The 23,657-nt window shown below is 38.6% G+C and overlaps 1 protein-coding gene across 1 annotated transcript in view; it reads right to left on the reverse strand.

Annotated features, from left to right (window-relative positions):
* Window positions 1–8,731: 8,731 nt before the first annotated feature.
* The window catches only part of CDC14A (cell division cycle 14A), a 184,429-nt gene continuing 169,503 nt past the window's right edge, over window positions 8,732–23,657 (reverse strand). Inside the window, exon 17 of the mRNA XM_073810345.1 lies at window positions 8,732–11,016. Coding sequence (XP_073666446.1) covers window positions 10,987–11,016 — 30 coding nt within the window. The 3' untranslated portion in view covers window positions 8,732–10,986. The remainder of the gene's footprint in view (window positions 11,017–23,657) is intronic.

A 23,657-nucleotide genomic window follows, 5' to 3' on the forward strand; every position in this document is an offset into this window, starting at 1 on the left:
TCACATTCCAATAAAGTTAAAGTGTTTTCATGCCTCTATTCCTGCAGTCCCTCTATGACCCCCTCCAACACACAACCCTGCCCCCCTCCCTTAGTCGATTTTGTACATTTGTGGAAAAGCAGGAAGGATGGAGCAGGCAGTTCATTTGTCCTGCAAACCACTTCATCTCCTCTGGGGCCCACCTTAAAGTCTCAAAAGTATGGATCCTGCTAGGGCAGAGAGCTGGTGGGAATCACCACAGCAGGTGACTCCACCGGTCTCAAGATTATTGTTTCTTTGAGTTCCTTGCTGGGTGAACACATTCAGGTTTTTAACTAGGAAAAAAAAGACCAACATTAATTCTACACCTCCTGCTGTCCTCAAAACCGTCTCAACAAATGCTTGCTGCTCTGGGAAGCCTCCTCTTTTTACCCACACGCTCTCCTCGGGACTGTCAGCATTTCCCAAGAAAAAGGTGTCATCACACTGCATGGGCATTATTTAGGTGTCTGTGTTCTTCCCAAGACTGTGAACTTGAGCACAGGGACTTTTACTTTATATCTGTAGCTCCTTGGCAGCCTCTCATAAACTTTGTTGAATGAATGAATGAAATATTAATCTACGGTCAACTTTCCAATCTCTGTGGGTCAGTATGAGTTTTTTTTTTTTATGCCTTTCTCATCATCTCCATTCTTTCTAGACCAGCAAAGACACCAGAGCCAGCAGCACATTAAACTTTCCTAAATCTTTTCTGATAAAGCCTCTTCAAAGTTCTGCTCCCAGCAGGAAGACGTCCTGAACCAGATTTCACTCAAACTTCTGGATCTAATGACTAAGAGTCTCCCCTAGAAAATAAAACCTATGTAGCACTTAATTTCTGAAGCACTCAGAGAAAATATGAAAAAAAGCAAAGTGAAATAAAAGGGTCCAAACTATCCTATTATGAGTCGGGTACCTGGGATAAGCAACAAAGGACCTACAGACTTAATCAAAGATGTCACAGCGCAGTGAGGGGCAAACAATGACAGTTCACCGAATCCAAAGTAGGAAAAGGCTTTTTGAAGAAGGTAAAAAGTATGCTAACCACTAAAAGGGTTGACTGTATGTGGCACGTAAAAATATGTAAGAAGAAGCCTTAAAGCATAACTCACAAGAGGGGACAGGGCCTACTTTTATCCAGCACATGGTTTGGAACACTGAGTGTATTTGTGCAGGAACAAGAAAACACATAACATTTTGGGTGTTCGGATAGAGTCATTATCTAAGTACAGAACATGCTTTAGAAAAATATTCTGGAAGTCTAATCTGTGATCACAATTACTTCAGGTTAGCAGATTTGAGGGAAAGGAGGATTTGAATCTTTTACTCTGTACAGCTCTGATTGTTTTTACAAGAATCATATATTTTTTAAATTAATTAATTAATTTTATTTTTGGCTGCTTTGGGTCTTTGTTGCTGTGCAAGGGCTTTCTCTAGTTGTGGCAAGCGGGGGCTACCCTTTGTTGCGGTGCATGGGCTTCTCATTGCAATGGCTTCTCTTGTTGCGGAGCACAGGCTCTAGGCGCGTGGCCTCCAGTAAGTAGTTGTGGCTTGCGGGCTCTAGAGTGCAGGCTCCGTAGTTGTGGCGCACGGGCTTAGTTGCTCCGGGGCATGTGGGATCTCCCCGGACCAGGGCTCGAACCCGTGTCCCCTGCACTGGCAGGCGTATTCTTAACCACTGTGACACCAGGGAAGCCCTACTTTTTATTTTTTATTTTTCAGGGAAGCCCTACTTTTAAAAATAACATATTAACTTAAATCCACAATGTATGCTTTCAATGAAATATTTTATTAAACAGGACTCTAATTCTGATATGTCAGGTATATTAATGCACAGTGTTTGAGCCCATTAAAACCAAGAGAACAATATGTTTTGGAAAAGAATTGCCCAGGGTTTGTTATTAGGACAATGTAAAAATTTATATTAAAAATTCCTTAGGGCTTCCCTGGTGGCGCAGTGGTTGAGAGTCCGCCTGCCGATGCAGGGGACACGGGTTCGTGCCCCGGAAAGATCCCACATGCCGCGGAGCGGCTGGGCCCGTGAGCCATGGCCGCTGAGCCTGCGCATCCGGAGCCTGTGCTCCGCAACGGGAGAGGCCACAACCGTGAGAGGCCCGCGTACCGCAAAAAAAAAAAAAAAAAAAAAAATTCCTTAAATGGCCTGTTTATTAGACATCGCTCATTGTTGTGTGAGATTTCACTCAGGCATGTCAAAAAGATGCACAGCCAGGTGGCTGTGGAAACTTCAAACCTGAAGCCTCTGCTTTTTGGCCAGCTAATTTTTTCAACACTGTATTAAAACAACTTTTTAAAATTTCAAGGATTTAATTTTCATCCATTAGATTCCAGCGCATGAATTCTTAGCCTTTTTAGATTTTTCATGCCAGTTGAGACTCAGCAAGAGATGATTAATTTATATACGTGTCTCTGACTCCCTGCCTCGAAACATGCTCTATTTTCAAAGTAATAATACCTGGTGTGTCTGGTATTTTATTTTGATGTGTTCTTTCACAGCAATCAGGCCATATTTAAAAGAGGCTCTTTGGCTACGTGTAATATAGCAAAAAAGCTTATGTGATGGGCTTCGGCATTAATTAAGTCTGTGTCTAAATCTGGGCTGTCCCTCTTGCTAGCCATATGACCTTGGACAAGTCACTTCACTTCTCCACCTCTGTTTTGTCCACCTAAAACCTCTCAGGTCTACATAGTAAGATAGCTTATAGATTTACTTATAGATTTATGGCACTTAGCACAATGTCTGGCTTAAAGCAATGACTCAATAAAAATAATGTATTCTTAATATTCCCCCAAGGCTTAACAGCTTTTGCAGGTCTGCACACACCAGCCTGGAAATCTAACTGAGAGAATCTGAGCCGACAAAACGTCTTGTTCGTAAGTCTTTTCCTTGGAATATTCTGCCTGGGGCTTTTGACTCTCACACCTGTCCAGGGTAGCACAACCTTGGGATAAGGCTTAATGGGAGGCCTGTGGGCATCTGTAAATCTCTCTGCTCAAGCAGCCCTGTTGCTTTGTTAAGAGTGTTTTAAATTTATCTTTATTTTTTATGTTTTGATTTTTTTCAATCCAGGTCATTTTTGTTTGATTTATTTTTAATTTATTTTAGATTATTCTCCTCATTCTTTTAAATCTTCAGTTCCTTAATGGTATTATTCCACTGCATATTTTATTATTTAGATTTGCCTTTTATTTTAAGCAGTTTATCAACTTATATAAATCTTTTATCATTTTTATTTAATTATATTTTATATTTAATTTTTCAATACTTTTTATCTTAATATTGTAAAACTTGCAATATTTTAAAATTATATTTCTGGGGTTTTTTTCATACTAGGTGAAGTAAGTCAGACAGAGAAAGACAAATATATGATTTCGCTTATATGTGGAATCTAAGAAAATGATACAAATAAACTTGTTTACAAAACAGAAATAGAGTCACAGATGTAGATAATAAACTTATGGTTATGGGGTGGGGGAAGGCAGGGAGAGGGATATTTTGGGAGATCGGGAATGACATATACACACTACTATACATAAAATAGATAACTAATAAGGACCTACTGTATAGCACAGGGAACTCTACTCAATACTCTGTAATGACCTATATGGGAAAAGAATCTAAAAAAGAGTGGATATATGTATATCTATAACTGATTCACTTTGCTATACAGCAGAAACTAACACAACATTGTAAATCAAGTATACTCCAATAAAATTTTTTTTTAAAAAAGGAAAGAAAAAAATATTAACCCATATTTTTATTTCTTTTTACATATTAAATAATGGGTAAATATTAGGAGAAAAAATTAGACTAGTTCATCTCTTAAAGCAAAGAAACTCAGAGAGTTTTTCCTACTCTAGTTTGCCCTGAAAGGGATTAGAATATTGGAGACATTGGGTGGTGGCATGTCTACTATAACCAGTAGTGTTTAGGAAGGGGAAGCTGTAGCACTTCCAAATTTATCCATTTAAAAACAAAGCAGAAACAGGAACTCTGGCCCATCTGGAGCAGTGGAGACTCCAAGGATAGATCCCCTGTCTCCTGGATCACAACTCCTCCCCTCCACAAAGAAGTCTTTTGAAAACAGGGATTTTGGGTCAGTCCTGTTAAGATAAAGCTAACTGCACATTAATTTAAATGTGCTTTAGTTACTACAAATCAGTTGGCTAAGATACAGAGTGTGCAAAAAAGGGTTTATGTAGCAGGCCTGAGACAGGTGTCCTAGGAAAAGCCTGCTTTCAAGGTTGGCCTTGGCTTGCACCTGGGAACTTGACTGGTAAACAGATCCCTGGGCTGTTATCAGACTTCCCCTAATGATAAGGGTGGTTCACTGTCCTTAGACCATGCAAACAATAAAGTTTATGCAGAATGCCTGTTTTCCTTCTTCGAGCCTGGAATTTTGGTTCATGCTGGGTGGTGGGTGCTTACATGACCAGCCCCGATAAAAAAAACCTTGGGTGCTTAGGGTCTAATGAGCTTCACTGGGAGACAACACTTCACATGTGTTGCCACTACTGGTTGCTGGAGAATTAAGCATATCCTGTGTGACTTTCTGGGAGAGGACTCTTGGAAGCTTGCACCTGGTTTCCTCCAGACCTCACTCCATGCAACTTTGCTGATTTTGCTTTGCATCAAACTGTAATAAGTCTTAGCTGTCAGTGCAAACAAGTGCTGAGTCTTGTGAGTCCTTCTAGCAAATCATCAAACCTGGGGGTGGTCCTGGGGACACCGACAAACAGGGCTTCTCCTATCTCCAGACTGGCTGATAAATAATTAGTTCCTGGTTTAGTTCCTATCTTGGTATCTCTCCTCCAGACCAGATGGATGAACTTCCATCTTTCGGTTTACTTTAAAAATTAACAATCCTAACTACCTGTCACTTAAACTGGAATCCTTAATTAAGGATAATTTTCCCCATGACTTGACTTTAAAAAGGAGATCAAACTTTCTAAAGTCTCAGTTTGTCAGCTTGGTGGATGATCAAGGTCTCTCTCAGCAGTTCCACTTCTTGTCGTGACAGTACAGTCATCTCAGGACCAGCGTCCCTCATTCGGCCACTGGTGCAGTATCTGAGAAAGAGAACTCCATGGAGGTGCTCTCTGGTGAGGGGACACGAAAATCTCTGAGCACAGTGATTCTGCCACCTGTGTCTCTGCTCTGTCTTATGGTTTCTGCAGTGTTCCCCTTCAACATGGCCCTGGGCATTCATTCTTTGATCATTGAAGGCCTGTGATCTAAGTGGTAATGTAAGCTCCTGGCTAGGCCTCAAGCAGCAGGAAAAGTCTGGAATCGGCTGCCATGCTTGTGAAAGAAATTGGTACGAAAAGTGGCCAAGGGAGAAAGAGGAAGTGAATTTTATATATTTCCTCAAATCAGGAAAAACTAGGTCTATCCAACCCTGCTGGTCACTGTCAGCAGATGCCATATTACTTTACAACCCAAGCTACATGAGAGGTGAATTTGTTACACCCTTCTAGAATTGAAAAAAAAAAACTGCGTGGAACTTGCCTCTTGGAGTCTGGGATCTCTCTTAGTATGTGCAGTATGGTGCTAAAATTCTCTCTGCCTGCAAGGAACCTAGATTTTTAAAAATGGTTCCATTTCCTCCAGAGTTTTACTTTTTTTTTTTTTTTAAACAAAGACAAAATGAACGGGGCTTCCCTGCTGGCTCAGTGGTTAAGAATCCGCCTGCCAATGCAGGGGACATGGGTTCAAGCCTTGGTCCGGGAAGATCCCACATGCCGCGGAGCAACTAAGCCCGTGCACCACAACTACTGAGCCTGCATGCTGCAACTACTGAAGCCCACATGCCCAGAGCACCCGCAACAAGAGAAGCCACAGCAATAAGAAGCCCGCACACCACAACGAAGTGTAGCCCCCAGCTTGCCGCAACTAGAGAAAGCCTACGTGCAGCAATGAAGACCCAACAAATCCAAAAATAAATTAAGACCAAATGGACTGGCTTCTTTAATCTCAAGGCTCTGGGACCCCTGTATCCTCCAAATTTTACTTCTCAAGACAAAAAGGCACAAGTTACACTTTACAGCTTAGTGTACACTAGCTCTCAGTAAAGGTCAGATAAATTCTAGATAGATGATAGATAGATAGATGATAGATAGATGATAGATAGACAGATACTTACATAGACTATTATTATCCTATTCTGATCTCTGGTTTCAATTTGTCCTTTGAACTTCCTATGCCATGTACCTGACGTAATCATTTTGGGGGATCTGGATATCAAGACTGACAATCTCACTTGGAGATAACCTCTTCTTTAAAAAAACTTTTAAACTACTTTATTGAGGTATGACTGACATACAAAAAGCTGTACATATTTAATGTATACAACTTGATGAGTTTGGAGGTAAGTATACTTCCATGAAAACATCACCACAATCCATGCCATAAACATATCCATCACCTCTAGAAGTTTCCTCCCATCTTCATTATTATCATTATTATTTTGTGATAACTTAAGATCTACCCTCTTAGCACATTAGTCAAACAAATAACAAAGTTTCAGTTCCACAAGATGAGTTCTAGAGATCCACTGTACAGCATAGAGCTTATAACTAACAATCATGTATTATATTATTCTTAAAGTTTTGAGTAAAATAAATACCAATAAGGAGCTCTGGAACCGACCAGAGGTGTGCATTTAGTATAAATGTGCCCAACCTAAGAGTAGACCATATCCTATGACATCTGAGAGGCTGTTCATCTCAGCTTTAAGTCTCAGCATCAGTTTCCTCAAAATTTGGTGTCCAAAGCCCCTTCCTTCTCACTCCTCTATGATATGCTTTCTCCAATCTTTGAAGCCACCTTAAATTTTTGGAAGAGAACCATAATATAAATAAACAAAACACATTTGATAGATCGTTACCCCTGATTCTGAAGTTTAATGTAAATGTAGACGTTTGCAGTCCAGCTTCTCATAAAAGCTTTGATCAACTTGATTCAAACCAAAGTAGGCTTTGTGAGTCATCTCCATTTTGGTGGTATGCAGGTTAAATAAAGCGAGGTATGGTGAGTGAAAAGTCAATTTATGTTCGTCCATTTAAAACCAATTCCAAATAATTTGAATTTTGTATTAAACGCAGTCTTCCAATATAAGTTTCTACTTGTACTCACCAAAAAAAGTTTTAAATTCTCTAGAAAAGCTATTTTTCTCCTTCTTGAGATGATTATCATAATTCAATCCATAGAGAAGGAACTGGGTGGGAATATATTAACATATCAATCCAGCTCAAAATAACTTAATGCAGTTATTTTCTGCTTTCCTTTCTCTGCCAGAGGTGCCACCTCTACACAACCTATGTGTAAATAAAAAAGTTTTCTGTTATGCTGTAGATTGTGTCTCGCTGTAATTGGAAACCTCCCTAATTAATCTTCTGAGCAGATACACAGCGAGCAAAGTCTTGCTGTGCTGAGTGTTGCGAAGAGGACTGCAAGGCTTCGCAGGCAACTCTGCCTTAGGAGGGCACTTTGGGAAAGAGCACAGTCTTCTTATATGATATGAAACACCACAGAGTACTGTTCAGCTTACACACTGACAACTGGTTTAAGTAGAAACTTTTTAACACAGTGATGGTTTAACACATGTCACCAAGGAAAGCATACAAGTGAGAACAATTTTGAAAACACATTTGTAGAGCTTACCGTTGGTCAACTCATGTTCCTGCTGTTATTTGAATCACAGCTGAATACATACATAGGGCAGCCTCTCCAGGTGTGTTTGGAGATCTAGAAATCATTTGACAGGGACTTCCCTGGTGGCGCAGTCGTTAAGAATCGCCTGCCAATGCAGGGGACACGGGTTCGAACCCTCATCCGGGAAGATCCCACATGCTGCAGAGCAACTAAGCCTGTGCGCCACAGCTACTGAGCCTGCACTCTAGAGCCCACAGGCCACAACTACAGAGCCGGCACGCTGCAACTACTGAAGCCCACGCGCCTAGAGCCCGTGCTCCACAGCAAGAGAAGCCACCACAAGGAGAAGCCCGCGCACCACAACGAAGAGTAGCCCCTGCTCGCCACAACTAGAGAGAAAGCCCACGCGCAGCAACAAAGACCCAGTGCAGCCAAAAAAGAAAGAAAGAAAGAAAGAAATCATTTGACATCTAAGGGTAACAAAACCATGTGAACTCAATGACTGGTAGGTGAGAAATTTATTGGAACTAGTTAACTGATTTTTCTACTATGTTTTTTGTAAGAACTAAATCTGATTTTCTGCCCTTCTAGACAGGTTGATGAATTCATAAAAAATCTCCTTCTCTAAGATGTGGTCCCATGACAACCTCGGTACTCCAACTGTCTCATGCAGTGTTGTGAGAACAGCTAATTGGCAGATTCCCAACTCAAGAAGTGAAACTATCTTCCCACCCACAATCTTTCCTATGTGTTCTGAAAAATTTCAGAAGACAAAAGAGAAGGGGAAAACCTCAGAAACATCACAACCCAAAGAGGTCTAGTTGAATACATAAAATATCTCCAATAAATAATGCAGCTTCTCCCTCCCACGCCAGCTCTTCAGGGCATAGATCCAACAGTGGCGAGGTTTGTGCCATCTGATTTATTTCTATAATTTCTCCTTTAAAAAAAAGCAGCTATTCTTTCTCAAAAGGAACTGATGACCAGTGTATCATACAATAGTCATAAATGATCAAGCAGGCCCAAAACACTGATATGAACAGTATTTTATTAACAAAAAGGAAAATTATATATGGAGGAAGACAGTAAGAGCCTGACATTACCTGACTCTTGTGAAATTCAAAGTATAAGATTTCTTTGTGCTCACTGTCACATATTTCAGGAAATGACCACAACCTGGGAAGTCTATAAACTAAAAACCTGCAACAGAGAATTTCAGAAGCTCGAAAGGCACCAACCAGAGTGGATTAAATATAAAATTATAAAAAATACTTCAGTACATTGATAACTCCAAATCCAAATTACAAAAGCCAAGGAGAATGTAAATTGCATAAAACTTTTATTATTTATTAGCAGTGTATTATTCTACACTTTAAAATAGAACAAAATATCTTTTTGAAGGTAAACTATTCATAACAAAATACATGTCAAACAATTTTTATTATTGGAGTAGAATCACTTTGCTATATACTTTCTATATTATACACATATACTTCTCGGTTTGTCTATGTATGCACATGTGTATAAATAATTTTAAGACATACCCATGTAGATACATATGACTAAGTACACACATAATTATGAAAAATTTACAGTAGTCAATTTTACAATCATTTAGTAGCTGCACATAAGTTAGTATTCACAGAACTAAAACTGTCAATATGGTTCCCTTTCCCCCACTTCTCAAATATCATCTGAATTACTCTTCACTGATAATTTTGAAAAAATACATCATTTTCCTATACAATTAACCAATCATTTTTTACAATAACTCATAATAAAATATTTTACTATTTTAGCTTTAGAAAAGGTATACAGTTTAATTCCACTTAGTTTAAGTTTTGATTCCTAAAACATACAATTCCTTTTTTTCATCAGTTTAGTGCAATTGTTTGGTACTTCAGTTTTTGAAGGTTAAATTAACGAACCTGAGTCAAACATTCATTCAAATGCCTTTTTTAAAATGTAAAACATAAACAAGATGTTTTGATGAAGCATGTATAATAGTCTCAATGTACCCCCTTCTAATAAATATATGATAAATAACTCAATGGTTGAGAGTAAAGCGCTTCATATGAATCCACTGAACTGTCTCTGAGTAGTCCATTCTTAAGCAGCATGGAAAACAAACAGGATCAAAGACTCCCCAACTCCCCAAGGAAAAGAAGCTTACAGGCTTCTGGAACCTAAATATAAGATTACATTTACATGAAAGGGCTGTGAAGTACCTAGGAGTCCTTTCATTTTCATGTTAGGTTTCAGATATGCCAGCTTGTGTGTCAGGGGTTTGTGATCTGTTTTAAACTTATCTCCTCTATTAATACATTGAACTACTTAGCAGCATCTTTTTCAGTTTTTTTTCTCTTCATTGATTTAGAACTGGTGCCAGACCATGTGTGAATACAGCCAAAAACCTCGTACCAAAAACCAGATTACTCTAATTGGGTTACGAACTCTTTTGAGAGGAGGAAAGAAAAGCATTTGGACTGTAGAGTCATTTCATAGAGCAAAACCATTCTTTCAGAAGAAATATTCGATGAATTCTGATCTTCAGCTGGATGTTAAATTTTGTTAAAACCCCCAAAGATGCAAAACTAAATGGCTCAGCAACAAAAACAAAGGGAAATGAAATGGTCTAAATAAGCCATATCAAATGACTGTACTCTTGCTAGAGATAAACTCGGATAAACTTAAGTTAGACTGACTTCCCAAAAGAATGAACTGTTCTGCCATATTCATAGTGGGAACAGAAAAATCACTTTCTAAAAACTTTCTCCCTTACTTTTTCTTAATAAAGAGGAATTATTTATTCATTGTAGATAAAACCATACTAAACAAATTCAAAATACAAATTTTTGGTAGCAAACAGGAAGAAAACCTAAGTCAAAATATAGTCTAGTTTTTACATAATTTTATATATTTATAAATTTATCAAAATAGTCTTTTAAAGTTCACAATACATACATAACATAACACTGTACATGTAAATGTAATAACAAATGTATTATGAAATACATTAAAAAATAACCTTTCAAAATACCAAATTCAACATGAAAACTGTCTTAAAAAGGGTTGACATCTTCATAAACATAGTTTCAGTGCATTTATAGTAGTCATTAACCAGAGTTTTCTGGTTTCAAGTCTCATGAAGGTGTTATCTTAGTGCTCTCTTTAATTTAAGGTAAGAAGGCAGAGATATTCTTCTGGCAAAAGCAGCTGCTTTCTCTCTACATTGCTCGTCCAGATGAAGCAATTGTGTCTAAGAGTAGAACAGCTTTCACCGGAGTGGCAAGGCCTTAGTAATGAACATATTCAGACTGAAGGGACTGTGCAGGGGAGAGACATAAACTGAGGTTAAATTCCATCACACACAAAATTTCTTGTACATTATGCAGCTTCTTCCTTCAACACAAGGTAATTTGGGTCTATTATGTAAAAGATAAATGAATAAACTAGAAAAGAATAGAAAAAGATGAGGGAAACAAAGTATTTGCTAAGAATGAGATATTCAATTAGGTAAAGTAATTGCAAGAAAACTTTATATTTTAAAAGCCTTACTAATTTAATACTAGTGATTAAAAATTAAGTATTATTTGGAAATTGGTAGGTAGCACTAAACTTGCTTTTAAGCTTTTGTACAAATACTATTGAGTTTTACTCAAAAGTACTAAATGACATTTGTAACTAAATAGAAGATTATTAGAGTATACTTTAAGGAATATATATACTTTTTATTTAATGCAATGCATAGCAAATGAATGTTAATGCTTCTAATTCAGGAGAATTAGCCGTCATTTAAACAGATTCCTTAAGGATGTATGGATACAATAAATACCTTATAAATCCTTTCCACTTAGGGGGGACACAAAGCACTTAGAGCTTTGAAATCTGATCTTAAGACCCAAAAAGCTTTTGTGTAGAAGAGTCTTGCAGTCATAACATAATAAACAGTGGGCAACTTTCAAGAGAAATAAATAATGCAACATCCCACATCACATTAGATAAGAACATATAAAAGGAGCATGCTTCAGATATGTAATCAGAATGCATTGACAATAGACATAAACCAGGAAAAGATAAAGACAGGTAGAGAAAATCTGCCAAACAGTTATTTTTGAGCAGCAAACAGCAGTTAGAAAGAAGAAACATAAATCAGCCTAAACATTAACAATTTCTTTGCATAATTCTTCTAGTCAAATACCTTAGAAAAATAAAGTTTACTTGATTTGCTACCAAATGCCCTTTTCTCTTCCTCCAATAATTATTTTTCAAATTTATCTGCAGCATTTTATTAATAGGTCATCAATTCTGAGAATGGTCCATTTTATTGATAGTATGGGTATCAGTAAAAAAGAATCTGTCCATTTTGCATATAATTTACAAAAGGATTCAAACTATCTTTGAACAGCTTCAAAATCCCAGTGAACTTTATACCCTATCAACAGCCATTTACTACATAAGTATCTATCAACACCGTGAGTCAAAAGTTATGGTCCTTGCCCTCAAAGGGCAAAAGACCACACTGTCACACAGACACAAAGTGAAAAGACAAAGGTGCCAACATTAAATAATAATATACATAGGGTGAGAGTAACAGTAACATTGTGCACAAGCAAAAGATTAGGCAAGGGGTGGAAAAGGAAGGTCGTGGCAGGGAGGTGCGTTCTTGAGGCTGCAAGTTTCAAGGAAGAGGTTAAATGTTAAGAGCAGGAAGAAAAAAGGAAAAGGTTTGGCAAACTGGCTTTCTCACTATAGGATGTAGTTTATGTCAAGGCTTCAAAACAGGAGAGATGATCAAGACTTAGGGTACTATAATGTAAATATACCTGAACTCACAGAGAGAATAAGAGGTAAAACTCTGAGAAAGTCCAGTGAAACTGGTCCAGTGCCTCGAAGCCCATTTAACTTGTGGGACATCAGCTACCATCCTAGCAGTTAGAGCTTGAAAGTGGACTATCATTTTTCTAGGTGGTTTTTCCCAGTTTCTTCTGAAATCTCTGCAGAGAGGGCAGAGCCACGAGGTCTCCCCAGCAGCAAAAATGCCACACATGCATGCTATACACTGGCCAATGCTTTCTTGGGAATATTTTAACTTTCGCTTTTGTTCTAATTAGAAAAGTTATTCATACTAACATAAATTATAAAGCTCCTCTGATTGCTTGAAAATTTACAACAAAGTTGTTTTTGCAAGCACCTCTAAAGTTCCATCAACTCTCAATAAACAGAAATACAGCAAATGAACAGACACTAGACAAGCGACCTTTGTTAAACTAACTTTCTTCCAGGTTAAAGTGTTTTACATTATGCATCAATATATAGGGGGTAAATATGTGTGTACATGTATTTATTTATTTTATGGAATCATGATACCCACTGAACTAGAAAATGGAAATAGTTTAGAATATTAGACTAAGGATTTCAATCATTCATGTGAAGTATATATTCATTAGTCTCTGGCAGACAGCCTTTCCTTGCACACAGCAGACGTCAGAAACTCTGGCTGGTGTTTAATCCAGCCTTCAGATTCAGAGGACCACAGTCTTTACTGCTTCCTCTGCCACTCACCCAGTTTGCTCACTTACATTGCCTAATTCTCTCTGCAGGCCTCTGTAAACAAATGAAGACATGATTTGGCCAAAGAATGAAACTTCTGTCATGCTGATTAATTTATTCAACAAACAATTATTGAACATCAATAGTATGTATATATTAGGTACTGTGGGATAAAAATATGATACCAAAGTTCTGGAAACCAAACATATCCCATGGTTTCTTTATATGGTGTAAAGAAAATTAAAGAAAATAAGAGATCAGTAAAACGGGTTTGGCAAATTATTCCGACATCAGTGTTTTATAACAAATTAACCCCTTTTCATTTTCAGTCTAAAACAAAAATCTTAATGTAACTGGACTTAGGGAAGAAAGAGAATTGTTAAAATCTACAAGACCTATCATTTTTGAAAAGTATAACTAATATTTCGAGGCCTTTTCACTGGGGAAACAATAGTGACAGAAATTCAGATTTCAGGCACCACGTGTTTATATAATGGGGTTGTACTCAGGGTATCTGGTTCATTTGTTTTCCAAATGTACATGTATCCTCAAGTTATTAATATCCCAGTTATTGGCACTTTTAATTTTTATAGTAAAAATGAAAATGCACTGTGTACTCCATAAACAATATCATTATTGCTATTGATTTTATTATTCAAAAAATAGATTAACTGAAGTACAACTAACTGGAATTTTTGTTACATTAGATATACTACTTAACAGGTCAATTATTCTGTAAAAGATGCTTATTGAGTACTTTCTACATACCGGGCACAGTTGTAAACATCTTATATGTATTAACTCATTAAACGCTCTGAACAACTCATTTTACAGATGGGGAAATTGAGGCACAAAGCAGTAACGTTACTTGCCCAAGATCATGCAACTAGGAAGGAATTTGAACTCCAGCAGTCTGGCTGTAAAGCCCAAACTCTTAGCCACCACAATATAATGCCTCAAGACGCTTCCAGCATTTGTCCTGTGATTCACTACATATTCAAATAAACATTCTCTATCACATGACACGGACAAATAATGAGCAGGGTATGATCCTGAGCGAGCAAAGAAATACTAACATACAAAAGAGAGTGTACTATTTATTACTGCAAAGGAGATAAGATTTTTAAATGATTTTCAATAGAACTGAATCCAAAAGAATTTTCAGGAATATTCTATAAGGAAATTTTCTTTATAAGAACACCCATGTTTAAATATTGTGATGAAAGTTTTAATTCTGCTCAGCCAATTTTTTTTATCATTACCATAGAACTGATACCTAATGTATCTGAAAAAAAAAACAAAAAAAACCCTCAGCAATGACAATGATATGGTTATGAAGGAAGCGAGACCTGAGGTGTAAATATTATTTTACAAAGTAGCACTTATTTATATAACCAAGAGATTTTAACTTCTTTAACAGAAAATTCAAGTTCATGTGGCCATTAGGTTCAACTGGGTCACAGTGAGTTAAGACCAAATCAAGTTTATCATGATCATATGGTATTTTTACAGTATGAATACCCTAAACTAGTAACACAGCAATATTCAGCCTGCAAATGAAGGATAAAATTACCTTACATTGCAGCCCCCAAAATTTTTATGTCAAAATATAAGCTTCCAGCAAGAATTCTTGCTCTGAAAGCAGCTGGATTTGACACAAAACACAGTGTTAGGTAAGGAGATCAAGACAATTTGTTCTGTTCTGGAAATGTGCTACTAATCTGTTTTGGCAGATGTAGGTAGTGACATTAAAAATTTAGGTATTCTGGGGGTGTTTCTTTTTTAAACAGCCCAGTTACCTAATCATGGTAGAAAAATGTCTAATAATTATTGATATAAATACTGTACAAATAGTTAATAAATAAAACTATAAACCGACTATCAAAAACAGCAAATTGTAAAGAATAATGAAAGTTAAGGTCTTTGCGAGCAAATGAATGCAATAATGTCTTAGTGTTCAAACAACTTGGACCAAAGGACCCTACGATCTGGAGTGTTGGTTCCCTAGTAGGTCAAAATCACCGTGTGCTTTTGTCACACTGACTTTTTCTTTCCTGCATTTCCCCATTTTCCCAAGTCCCTTAGGAAGAAAAAAATAGTCTACTAGTTACCTTGGTTTGAGTTCTAACTACAGAAGCAAAAAGCACCTACAGAGGCAAAAAGTGATTAGTTTTACACTTTGCTGTACATCTGAAACTAACACAATATTGTAAATTAACTATACTTCAATTTTTAAAAAGTGATTTGTTTTAATGGCATCACTGATAGTTAAAGGAAAGAAACACATGTTTGGTAATATGGTATCTTATATATAACTCCAGTGTTTTTAAGTTTTAATGAACAAATGAGGAAAAAATAAACACTGGGGAAAAATAAATTTATCCATAACTGCCTCTATACTCCTGGGTCTTTTATGGCTTTGCAATGGAGTCTCCAGTTGTAATGTTTGTAAGTTAAAAACACACAAAATGCGTGCATTGATACATACTTCCACAAATGTGGTTTCACAATACTACTGAAAGTATCTGCCTCTGCTAACATGATAATACTTCTGCAATAACACTTGTAGAAGCATAGCTGGATAAGGTTTTATTGGCATCATATTAGGTTAAGGTTTGTGATAAAATCAGCTTCAAAAGAGGTATAAGCATTTTTCTACAGTGCTCTCTAAGCATTTCAGGGACCCTAAGATTTAACAATGCAATTTTGGTTAACTAAAATGCTATACAAACTATTCTTTCACCTTCCTGCATAACTTTTAATAGATTCTTTTTTCTAGGGGAACTTAATATGTGCTCTTCAACAATCACAAAGAGCTCAATTGTTAGATGACAGATTGTTGACACTCAATTTGACTCAGCCAACCATTACATGCGTGTTTTCAGTTCATCTGAACACCAAACTTATACTGATGCAAGCTTGGTTGAAATGTATTTTCTTTTATTTTAGTAAAGCCACATTTGTAGGAAAAAACAAAACAAAACTCTCAGATTGCTGTATATTAAAGTTAAAGCTGAGAAGTTGTTTGCTTTTTATTAGTGCTTCCTGCACTTGCAATGATTATGGGCCCCTAATTAGCCATTTGCTTAACTTTCATGAACCTAGATAGATTATACAACGTTTAGTTCAATAAATATTTATTAGGTGCTTTCCACACTTTGGAACCTGAGAAAACAAAGATGCCTCTGAGGAGCTTAAAGCCAGCAGAGGAGAGAGAGAATCACATACAGCTGACTATACTATGAGAGAAACCAGAGGGTGAGAACAAAGTCCCACGAGAGATGAGAAGGACAAGGCTTTCTGCCTGGATGGGTCACAAATGCGTCATCAAAAAGATAACTAGTGAGCCAGGCCAGGAAATAAAAAACCAAGCAGAGACAGGAGGAAAAGCAGAGTAAACTGCTTGTGCTAGGGGCTCGGCACGAGGCAGAACGCCAGTCAGGATGCCGGGTGGAGCTGCTGGAGAAGACAGGGCGGGAGGCACGTGGTCTGGTGGGGAAGGGCGCCGAGGGGCAGGCAAGGGATCCAGACCAGACCCTGTGTGCAAAGTGGAGACGATGAATGACTCTTAACACAGGAATGATTTAATCAGCTGTGCCTTAGACATCCAGCGCTGGCAGCAGTACAGAGGAAAGTTTAAAGGCAAGAGATACTGAGGGCAGGGAGGAAATTTAAAATGCTAACCCAATAGTCCACGAAGACCTCAATGAAGGCAGCAGTGATAAGAATGGAGAGACAAAATACGGACATTTCAAAGGGAAAACTGCTAGGACTTAGTGGCTGGATGTGGCACAGGGAAGGCAGAAGTAACGTCAAAGACCATTCCAAATTTCTAGCTTGGATGATTGGATGTATAAAGATCGCAATCAGTAAGCCAGGAAACAAAAGGAGGAGTAGACAACTGAAAAAGCATGTATTCTTTCCCACGACTGCCCACAGGAAGTTAGAAATGCAAGTTCAATGCTCAGGAGATGATTACCCAGAGAGAGAAGTAGACCAAGATCAGAGCCTTAGGAAAAATCATTAAGGGGTGGGTGGAGGAAGACAAACGTAACTATTTAATGGGGGGAAAAGGAGAAATGGGAAAATAATATTCCAAAACTCAAGAGACCAAAAATAACAGGAGAAAAGGGTGGTCAACAGAGTCAAATGCTGTAGGAAGACTAAGAAGAGTGAGGACTAACAAGAGATCATCAGATCTGGCTGAAGGAAGTCAGTGGCAGCCTGTGCGACAGACTTTCACCATACTGTGGTGCCACCTCCCTTGTCCAAGTTTGTCCATAAAGGAGACACTATGATAGGTGACAGAACTGAGGGGAGAAATTGGTAAGACCACTCTGTACCTGTTCACAGGTGAGGAGACAGGCAAATGGACGGTAAGAGACTGAAGATCTAGCAGAGAAAGGATGTGGATGGGGCAACTCCCAGGAACAGTTTGGAAAGAATAGTTCAGGCAGGTAGGGTTACCACTGGAAAACAGTAGGCCTCCTTTTTTAAAAAAGGAATAAAAGGACACGTCAGATGCAGATACACTCTGAGGTAGAGAAGAGGACAGTGAAGAGGAATTATTCCTGAAAAATTCTATGTTCTCAGGAGAACTCAGGACCAGGTTAACTAAGGTTGGAGGAGCTATGTTGATGAAGAGCGTGAAAAAGCTTCGGAACAGCCAATGTGGGGAAGAGAAAGGGAGCCAAAATGGGATAAGTAAACTACTTATGAGCACTGAAGGGTCAGGGTAAATTAGAAATTCATTTGAAATGGAGTCAGTTGGCAAAGTTGGGATTTTCTCCAGCAGAGCTCAGAAGAGAGAGACTAGAAACAGACATGAGATGGTTGAACTGATCTAATTTGGGAGGCTAGTGATAAAGTGGCTACAGAAAAAAGGTCCAAGTGGAACAGAGAATGTTGGAAAAAGGAAGCAGAAATGACTATGGGGCTACAGAAGGAAGTAAACTGTGAAGGGAAACAGGCAAGGGTCATAAAGAGGTCATGGGGAAGAGTCAGTAGGGTACGGGGGGGGGGGGGGGGGCGGTATGTTTGATATGGGCCTTATAGAATTCAAGACATCAGAAGCAATGTTCTAAGCAATAAGAAGATCCATGAAATGGATTTCCAAGTGAATAAAAGCAAAGATCACTGAAGTTAAGGAAGTTTAAAATACAGTAGCTGTGAGACTGAGCAAGTCACTGCCTCTCTGAGTCTTAATTTCCTCATCTACCAATTACGGATTAAATAAATAAGATGATGTAAAATATTGCACCTGATACAATGTGAGGCACATAGGAGGTATTCAGTAAATCATTGATGAGGATGATGATAAGGATTAGAAAAATGTTACAGTTGTCACACATGCTGGCAGTAGCTTGGTAGCTAAAAAGTAAAGCCAAAGTCCTCAGTATAATGGTATTAGGCGGCAGATGCTTTGGGAGGTAATTAGGTCATGAGAGTAGAGACTTCATGAATGAGATTGGTGTTCCTTTTTTTTTTTAAATTTATTTATTTTATTTATTTATTTTTGGCTGTGTTGGGTCTTCATTGCTGCTCATGGGCTTTCTCTAGTTGCGGCGAGCGAGGGCTACTCCTTATTGCGGTGTGCGGGCTTCTCTTGTTGAGGAGCACGGGCTCTGGGCACATGGGCTTCAGTAGTTGTGGCATGCGGGCTCTAGAGTACAGGCTCAGTAGTTGTGGCGCACAGGCTTAGTTGCTCCACGGCATGTGGGATCTTCCTGGGCCAGGGCTCAAACCCATGTCCCCTGCATTGGCAGGTGGATTCTTAACCACTGTGCCACCAGGGAAGCCCCAGGATTGGTATTCTTATAAAAGGGACCCAGAGAGCTCTCTCGCCCTCTTACAGCCATGTGAGGATACAATGAGAAGATGGCAGCCTGCAACCCGGAAGAGAGCCCTCACCTGAACCTGACCATGCTGGCACCTGATCTCTGGCTTCCAGCCCCCAGAATGGTGAGAAATAAATTTGTTGTTTATAAGCTGCTAGTCTAGGGTATTTTGTTATAGCAGCTGAGCTCACTAACATACTGGTTTTTAATGTCCTTTCTTTTCACTCTAATAACTTTCAATCAGAGACTGAACCTGAGGATGCCAAAGCCCACACAGATGATGAACTCATTAATATTACGGAACTGAGGGTTTCACAATAGTCTGACCAAGAGAGAGAAATATCTGCTTCTATGGATAAACAGTTCTCTCTCACACATATCAGCCCTGTGGGTTCAGATATTCAACAGCAAACAGCCTGTGTTGTTTACCAAAGATTTCTTCCATGAGGGGCAGATCCAATGACTTTACAAGTAACATGCATGGGGCATCTGTGCTTGTTTGCACATGCATGCACACCTGCATGTATGTGTGTCTGTGTGTAATAGGGGGTTGCAATAAAAACATGCCTTTCTGCGTTAAACACCTTACACACATACAGTAAATTTCAAATTTTTGGAAGAAATAAATGACCTACTCAATATTAGAAAAGACGACAACATGGAATAAATAAACCAATAATCAAATAAGTAAGCAGAGTCCAATGCTAGATACTATGAAGTTAACAAAAGTAAGATGCCATGGTTTCTAACCTCAAGTTTACCAACCAACTCAGTGGGAATCCAAGGCATATACCCATGGGAAAGGTGACTCTCAATACGAAACAGAAATGATAAAGGCCAAATGACCAATACAGAGAGGACAAATTAAGAGAAAGTCAAGACTGCTATAGTTGGGTGAGGCCAAGGAAGGCTTCACAGAGGAGGAAGTAGGATTTAGGCTAACTTCTGAAGGGAAGGAGTCTGAAAGCAAAGGTGAACCAGGTTGGGAGCATAGCATGTAAGAAAAGGATGACGGCCCTTGGAGCAGGGAATATTTAAGTTCCACATAGAAGAAGTAAAAGGATCATGCTCAGGAGTGAAGGGAAATGAGTTTGAAATAAGGGTGGGGGGAAGACTCAAAAAGACCCTGAATGGTTAACCCCAGAGACTGAACCTACTTCATGTCAAGATGGAGCTGAAAGTTATGCTCCAAATGACCACTCTGGGTATAAATCAAATATTTTTAAAATGTGAGGAAGAAAAGCACAACAGGACACAAAAGTAAGATCAACATGTTCATGGCCCAGAAATGAACTAAGACACAGTGGCAGGCCACTGGCTACAGAGCTGGAAGCTGGCAGAGGTGGCCAGGTGTCCCATTCCTGGGGGTACACAGGCTAAAAGCTGCTGGCCTGAATCTGAGGCTGGGGTCAGGCTCTCCCACCTGTGAAAGGGGCCAAGGGAAGCCACAAACAATGCCTTGGGCCAGGTTTGTACACAGCTGCATCCTTGCCTGAGAAGTCAGCCTCCCGAGCTCACCACAGGAGGAGAAGCTGGGACATGAAGATTCTGTTTCTAGACTGGAACACCTAGGGCGTCAAGTGGAGCCAAGAAGAAAGCCAATAGGTGAGGCAGGGAAAACAAAGAGAGGGGGAGAGAAACAAAAAACTCTCATCCAAAGTGAATCTACAAATGAAAATTCTAAAGCACACAAGGAACGTGAACACCAAGAGAACTGACAAAGTCTGCAATCAGGAGACAAATTCTCACAGGCTGAAGCAACAGGCAAACCACAAAGCAATCTCAAAACAACTTATCATCTGAGATCCTCAAGGTGAGAAAATGAAGAATAGCCATAAAAAGAATAAGAATTTATTAAATGAAATAGGCAGGTCCAATGAGAACAGATGACTATCATAAAGAATGAATTATAAATGCTGGAAATGAAAGCTATGGCTGTGGAAATCAAAAGGTAAATAGGTTAGGGATACATTGCAGAATGGACACAGTTAAAAGAGAATTAGTGAACTGGAAAATAATAGGAGGGAGTCAATCAGAACACAGCCAGAGGGCTTCCCTGGTGGGGCAGCGGTTAAGAATCTGCCTGACAATGCAGGGGACACAGGTTTGAACCCTGGTCCGGGAAGATTCCACATGCTGTGGAGCAACTAAGCCTGTGCGCCACAACTACTGAAGCCTGCACGCCTAGAGCCCGTGCTCGGCAATAGGAGAAGCCACCACAATGAGAAGCCCGCGCACCACAATGAAGAGTAGCCTCCACTCTCTGCACCTAGAGAAAGCCCGCGCACAGCAACGAAGACCCAATGCAACCAAAAATAAATAAATAAACTTTTTTTAAAAAAAGGAACACAGCCAGAGCAATAGGAATTTCAAAACATAAAATAGAAGGCAAGAATACTGAGGACAGATTGAAATGCTCTAACATAAGTCTAGGGGTATTGCAAAAGAAGAGAGTAGGAGGAAAGGCCAAAAAGCACTATCCAGAAAGATAATGGTTGACAATTTTCCATAATTGAAAAAGTCATCAGCCCTTTGACTGAAAGCACACTGAGGCCAAAAAAGGACAAACTATAACGAATCAATATCTAGATATATTATGGTGAAACTGTAGAACTTCAAGGAAAAAGAGAAAAATCTGATAATAATTAGTTTTACTCTTCAACTGAGAAGCTTTGGGAGCAAAGGATAACATTAAGAAACTAGGATTTTAAGCATACGCTGGCAGCAGTACAAAGACAGATTGAAGGACCAGAAAAATGATGGCTTAAGATTAACTAAGCCAGAAGATGCCCTCATGGAGCTTTCAATCTAGTGGAAGACAATGGCTTACACATCTTTGTCTTACCTTCCTCCACTAAAACAATACTGAGCTTATGGTAGACACTCATATAATATTGGATAATTTTTTAATTGGATAAGCCTCTATACATATACAAAAAGCACTTACTCTCTTTTACTGCTGGCCAAAAATAAACTAGAGGAAGATTAAAATAAGATCCTTTCCTATTGATTTAGCATATTGTTGACATTATATAAGAAAAAAGGTATCAAATTAAGTTGAACAACCAAGGCAATAACTCCAATGTATTTGAGATAAAAGCAAGTTCTGTGTTTTAAAGAATCCTTTCAAATGGAGAGTCAAAAACAGCTGTCAGGGGCTTCCCTGGTGGCGCAGTGGTTGAGAGTCCGCCTGCCGATGCAGGGGACACGGGTTCATGCCCCGGTCTGGGAAGATCCCACATGCCACGGAGCGGCTGGGCCCGTGAACCATGGCCGCTGAGACTGCGCGTCCGGAGCATGTGCTCCGCAACGGGAGAGGCCATGACAGTGAGAGGCCCATGTAATGCAAAAAAAAAAAAAAAACAGCTGCAGGATTTATACAGCAAATTAATGTAAACCACTATTTAACATTAGAAGCTTGAACAACCTTCAGCTCTATCTGCAAATACCGTGTGTACCTAAATAACTTATATGTAAATTTAGGCATCACCTGAACCGTGCTGACCTCAGAACAATTTGATGCTTTGTCAAGTAACATTCCCAAGTCCCCCTGGGAAGGGAACAGAAGAATACCAATGCTGAAATAATGACAAAGATGTAGTTCAATACTGAGACCGAGCTCATGTTCTTGATAGTATTAGTATCCCTTAGCTGGAAAATTGCATCAAATTTAAGGCAATGCCACAACAAAGAGGAGAGATGGAAAAACCACAGTAATTTGAACATACAGAAAGGTTAGAAAGCTAGTACTAACCCTATATATTAAATAATATTTAATCCTTTATCAGGACAAGACGATAGTTTTTTAAATGAAGAACAGGCAGAGTGAAAAGACATCAAGTTAAATCAGGAAAAGCTATTACATACCATTGGAAAGTAGGTGCATTTTATTGGGTATGGATGTTCAAACAATCAATAAGTAGTTCATCACTGTCACACTAACATTACCCCGAAGTAAAAATGAAGCATGCTTTAATGCACACAGCAATTGCTCAGATTTTCATCAAACTGGTTATTTCAGGAAGCTGGATCTAATAATTTGATCTTATTCCAATTCCTACTGTAAGAACAAATAATACCTTAAAATATATATTTTCCCCCTAATGCTAGAACACAGAACTTAACCTATTCATAGGCTACCCAGGTTGTTCTGACACTGGTCAAATCTGAGGTGGAAACTCATCCACAGAGTCTTCACAACCAAAGAGCAGACTAACCAGCTGAGTATAAAAATGGTAACGACCACTGGGACAGGGAACTGCATTTAAGGCAATTTCAGCGGTGGCATAAGGAGAACATTAAAGTAGTACACAATATTTCATTTCAATCTTCCTTTCAACTTTAAACCAAATGAGTATTTTTAATACTTTTCTGTGTTTAGAACTGCATTAGAAACCATAAGATAGAAAAGAATTTTACAAAATGTCTACACAAAGTTTAAAATTTGGAGACTTGCAAATAAAAATTGCATGTATAAAGTCTTGCATGTATAGACAACATGTAAACAAATACAGATGCTTGTGTATGCAAAGCAACGCTACATATTGATAAAGCAGTAAATAGTCATCATGAATAGA

This window comes from Tursiops truncatus, chromosome 1 (assembly GCF_011762595.2).
Source record: "Tursiops truncatus isolate mTurTru1 chromosome 1, mTurTru1.mat.Y, whole genome shotgun sequence".
Classification (NCBI taxonomy): Eukaryota; Metazoa; Chordata; class Mammalia; order Artiodactyla; family Delphinidae; genus Tursiops; species Tursiops truncatus.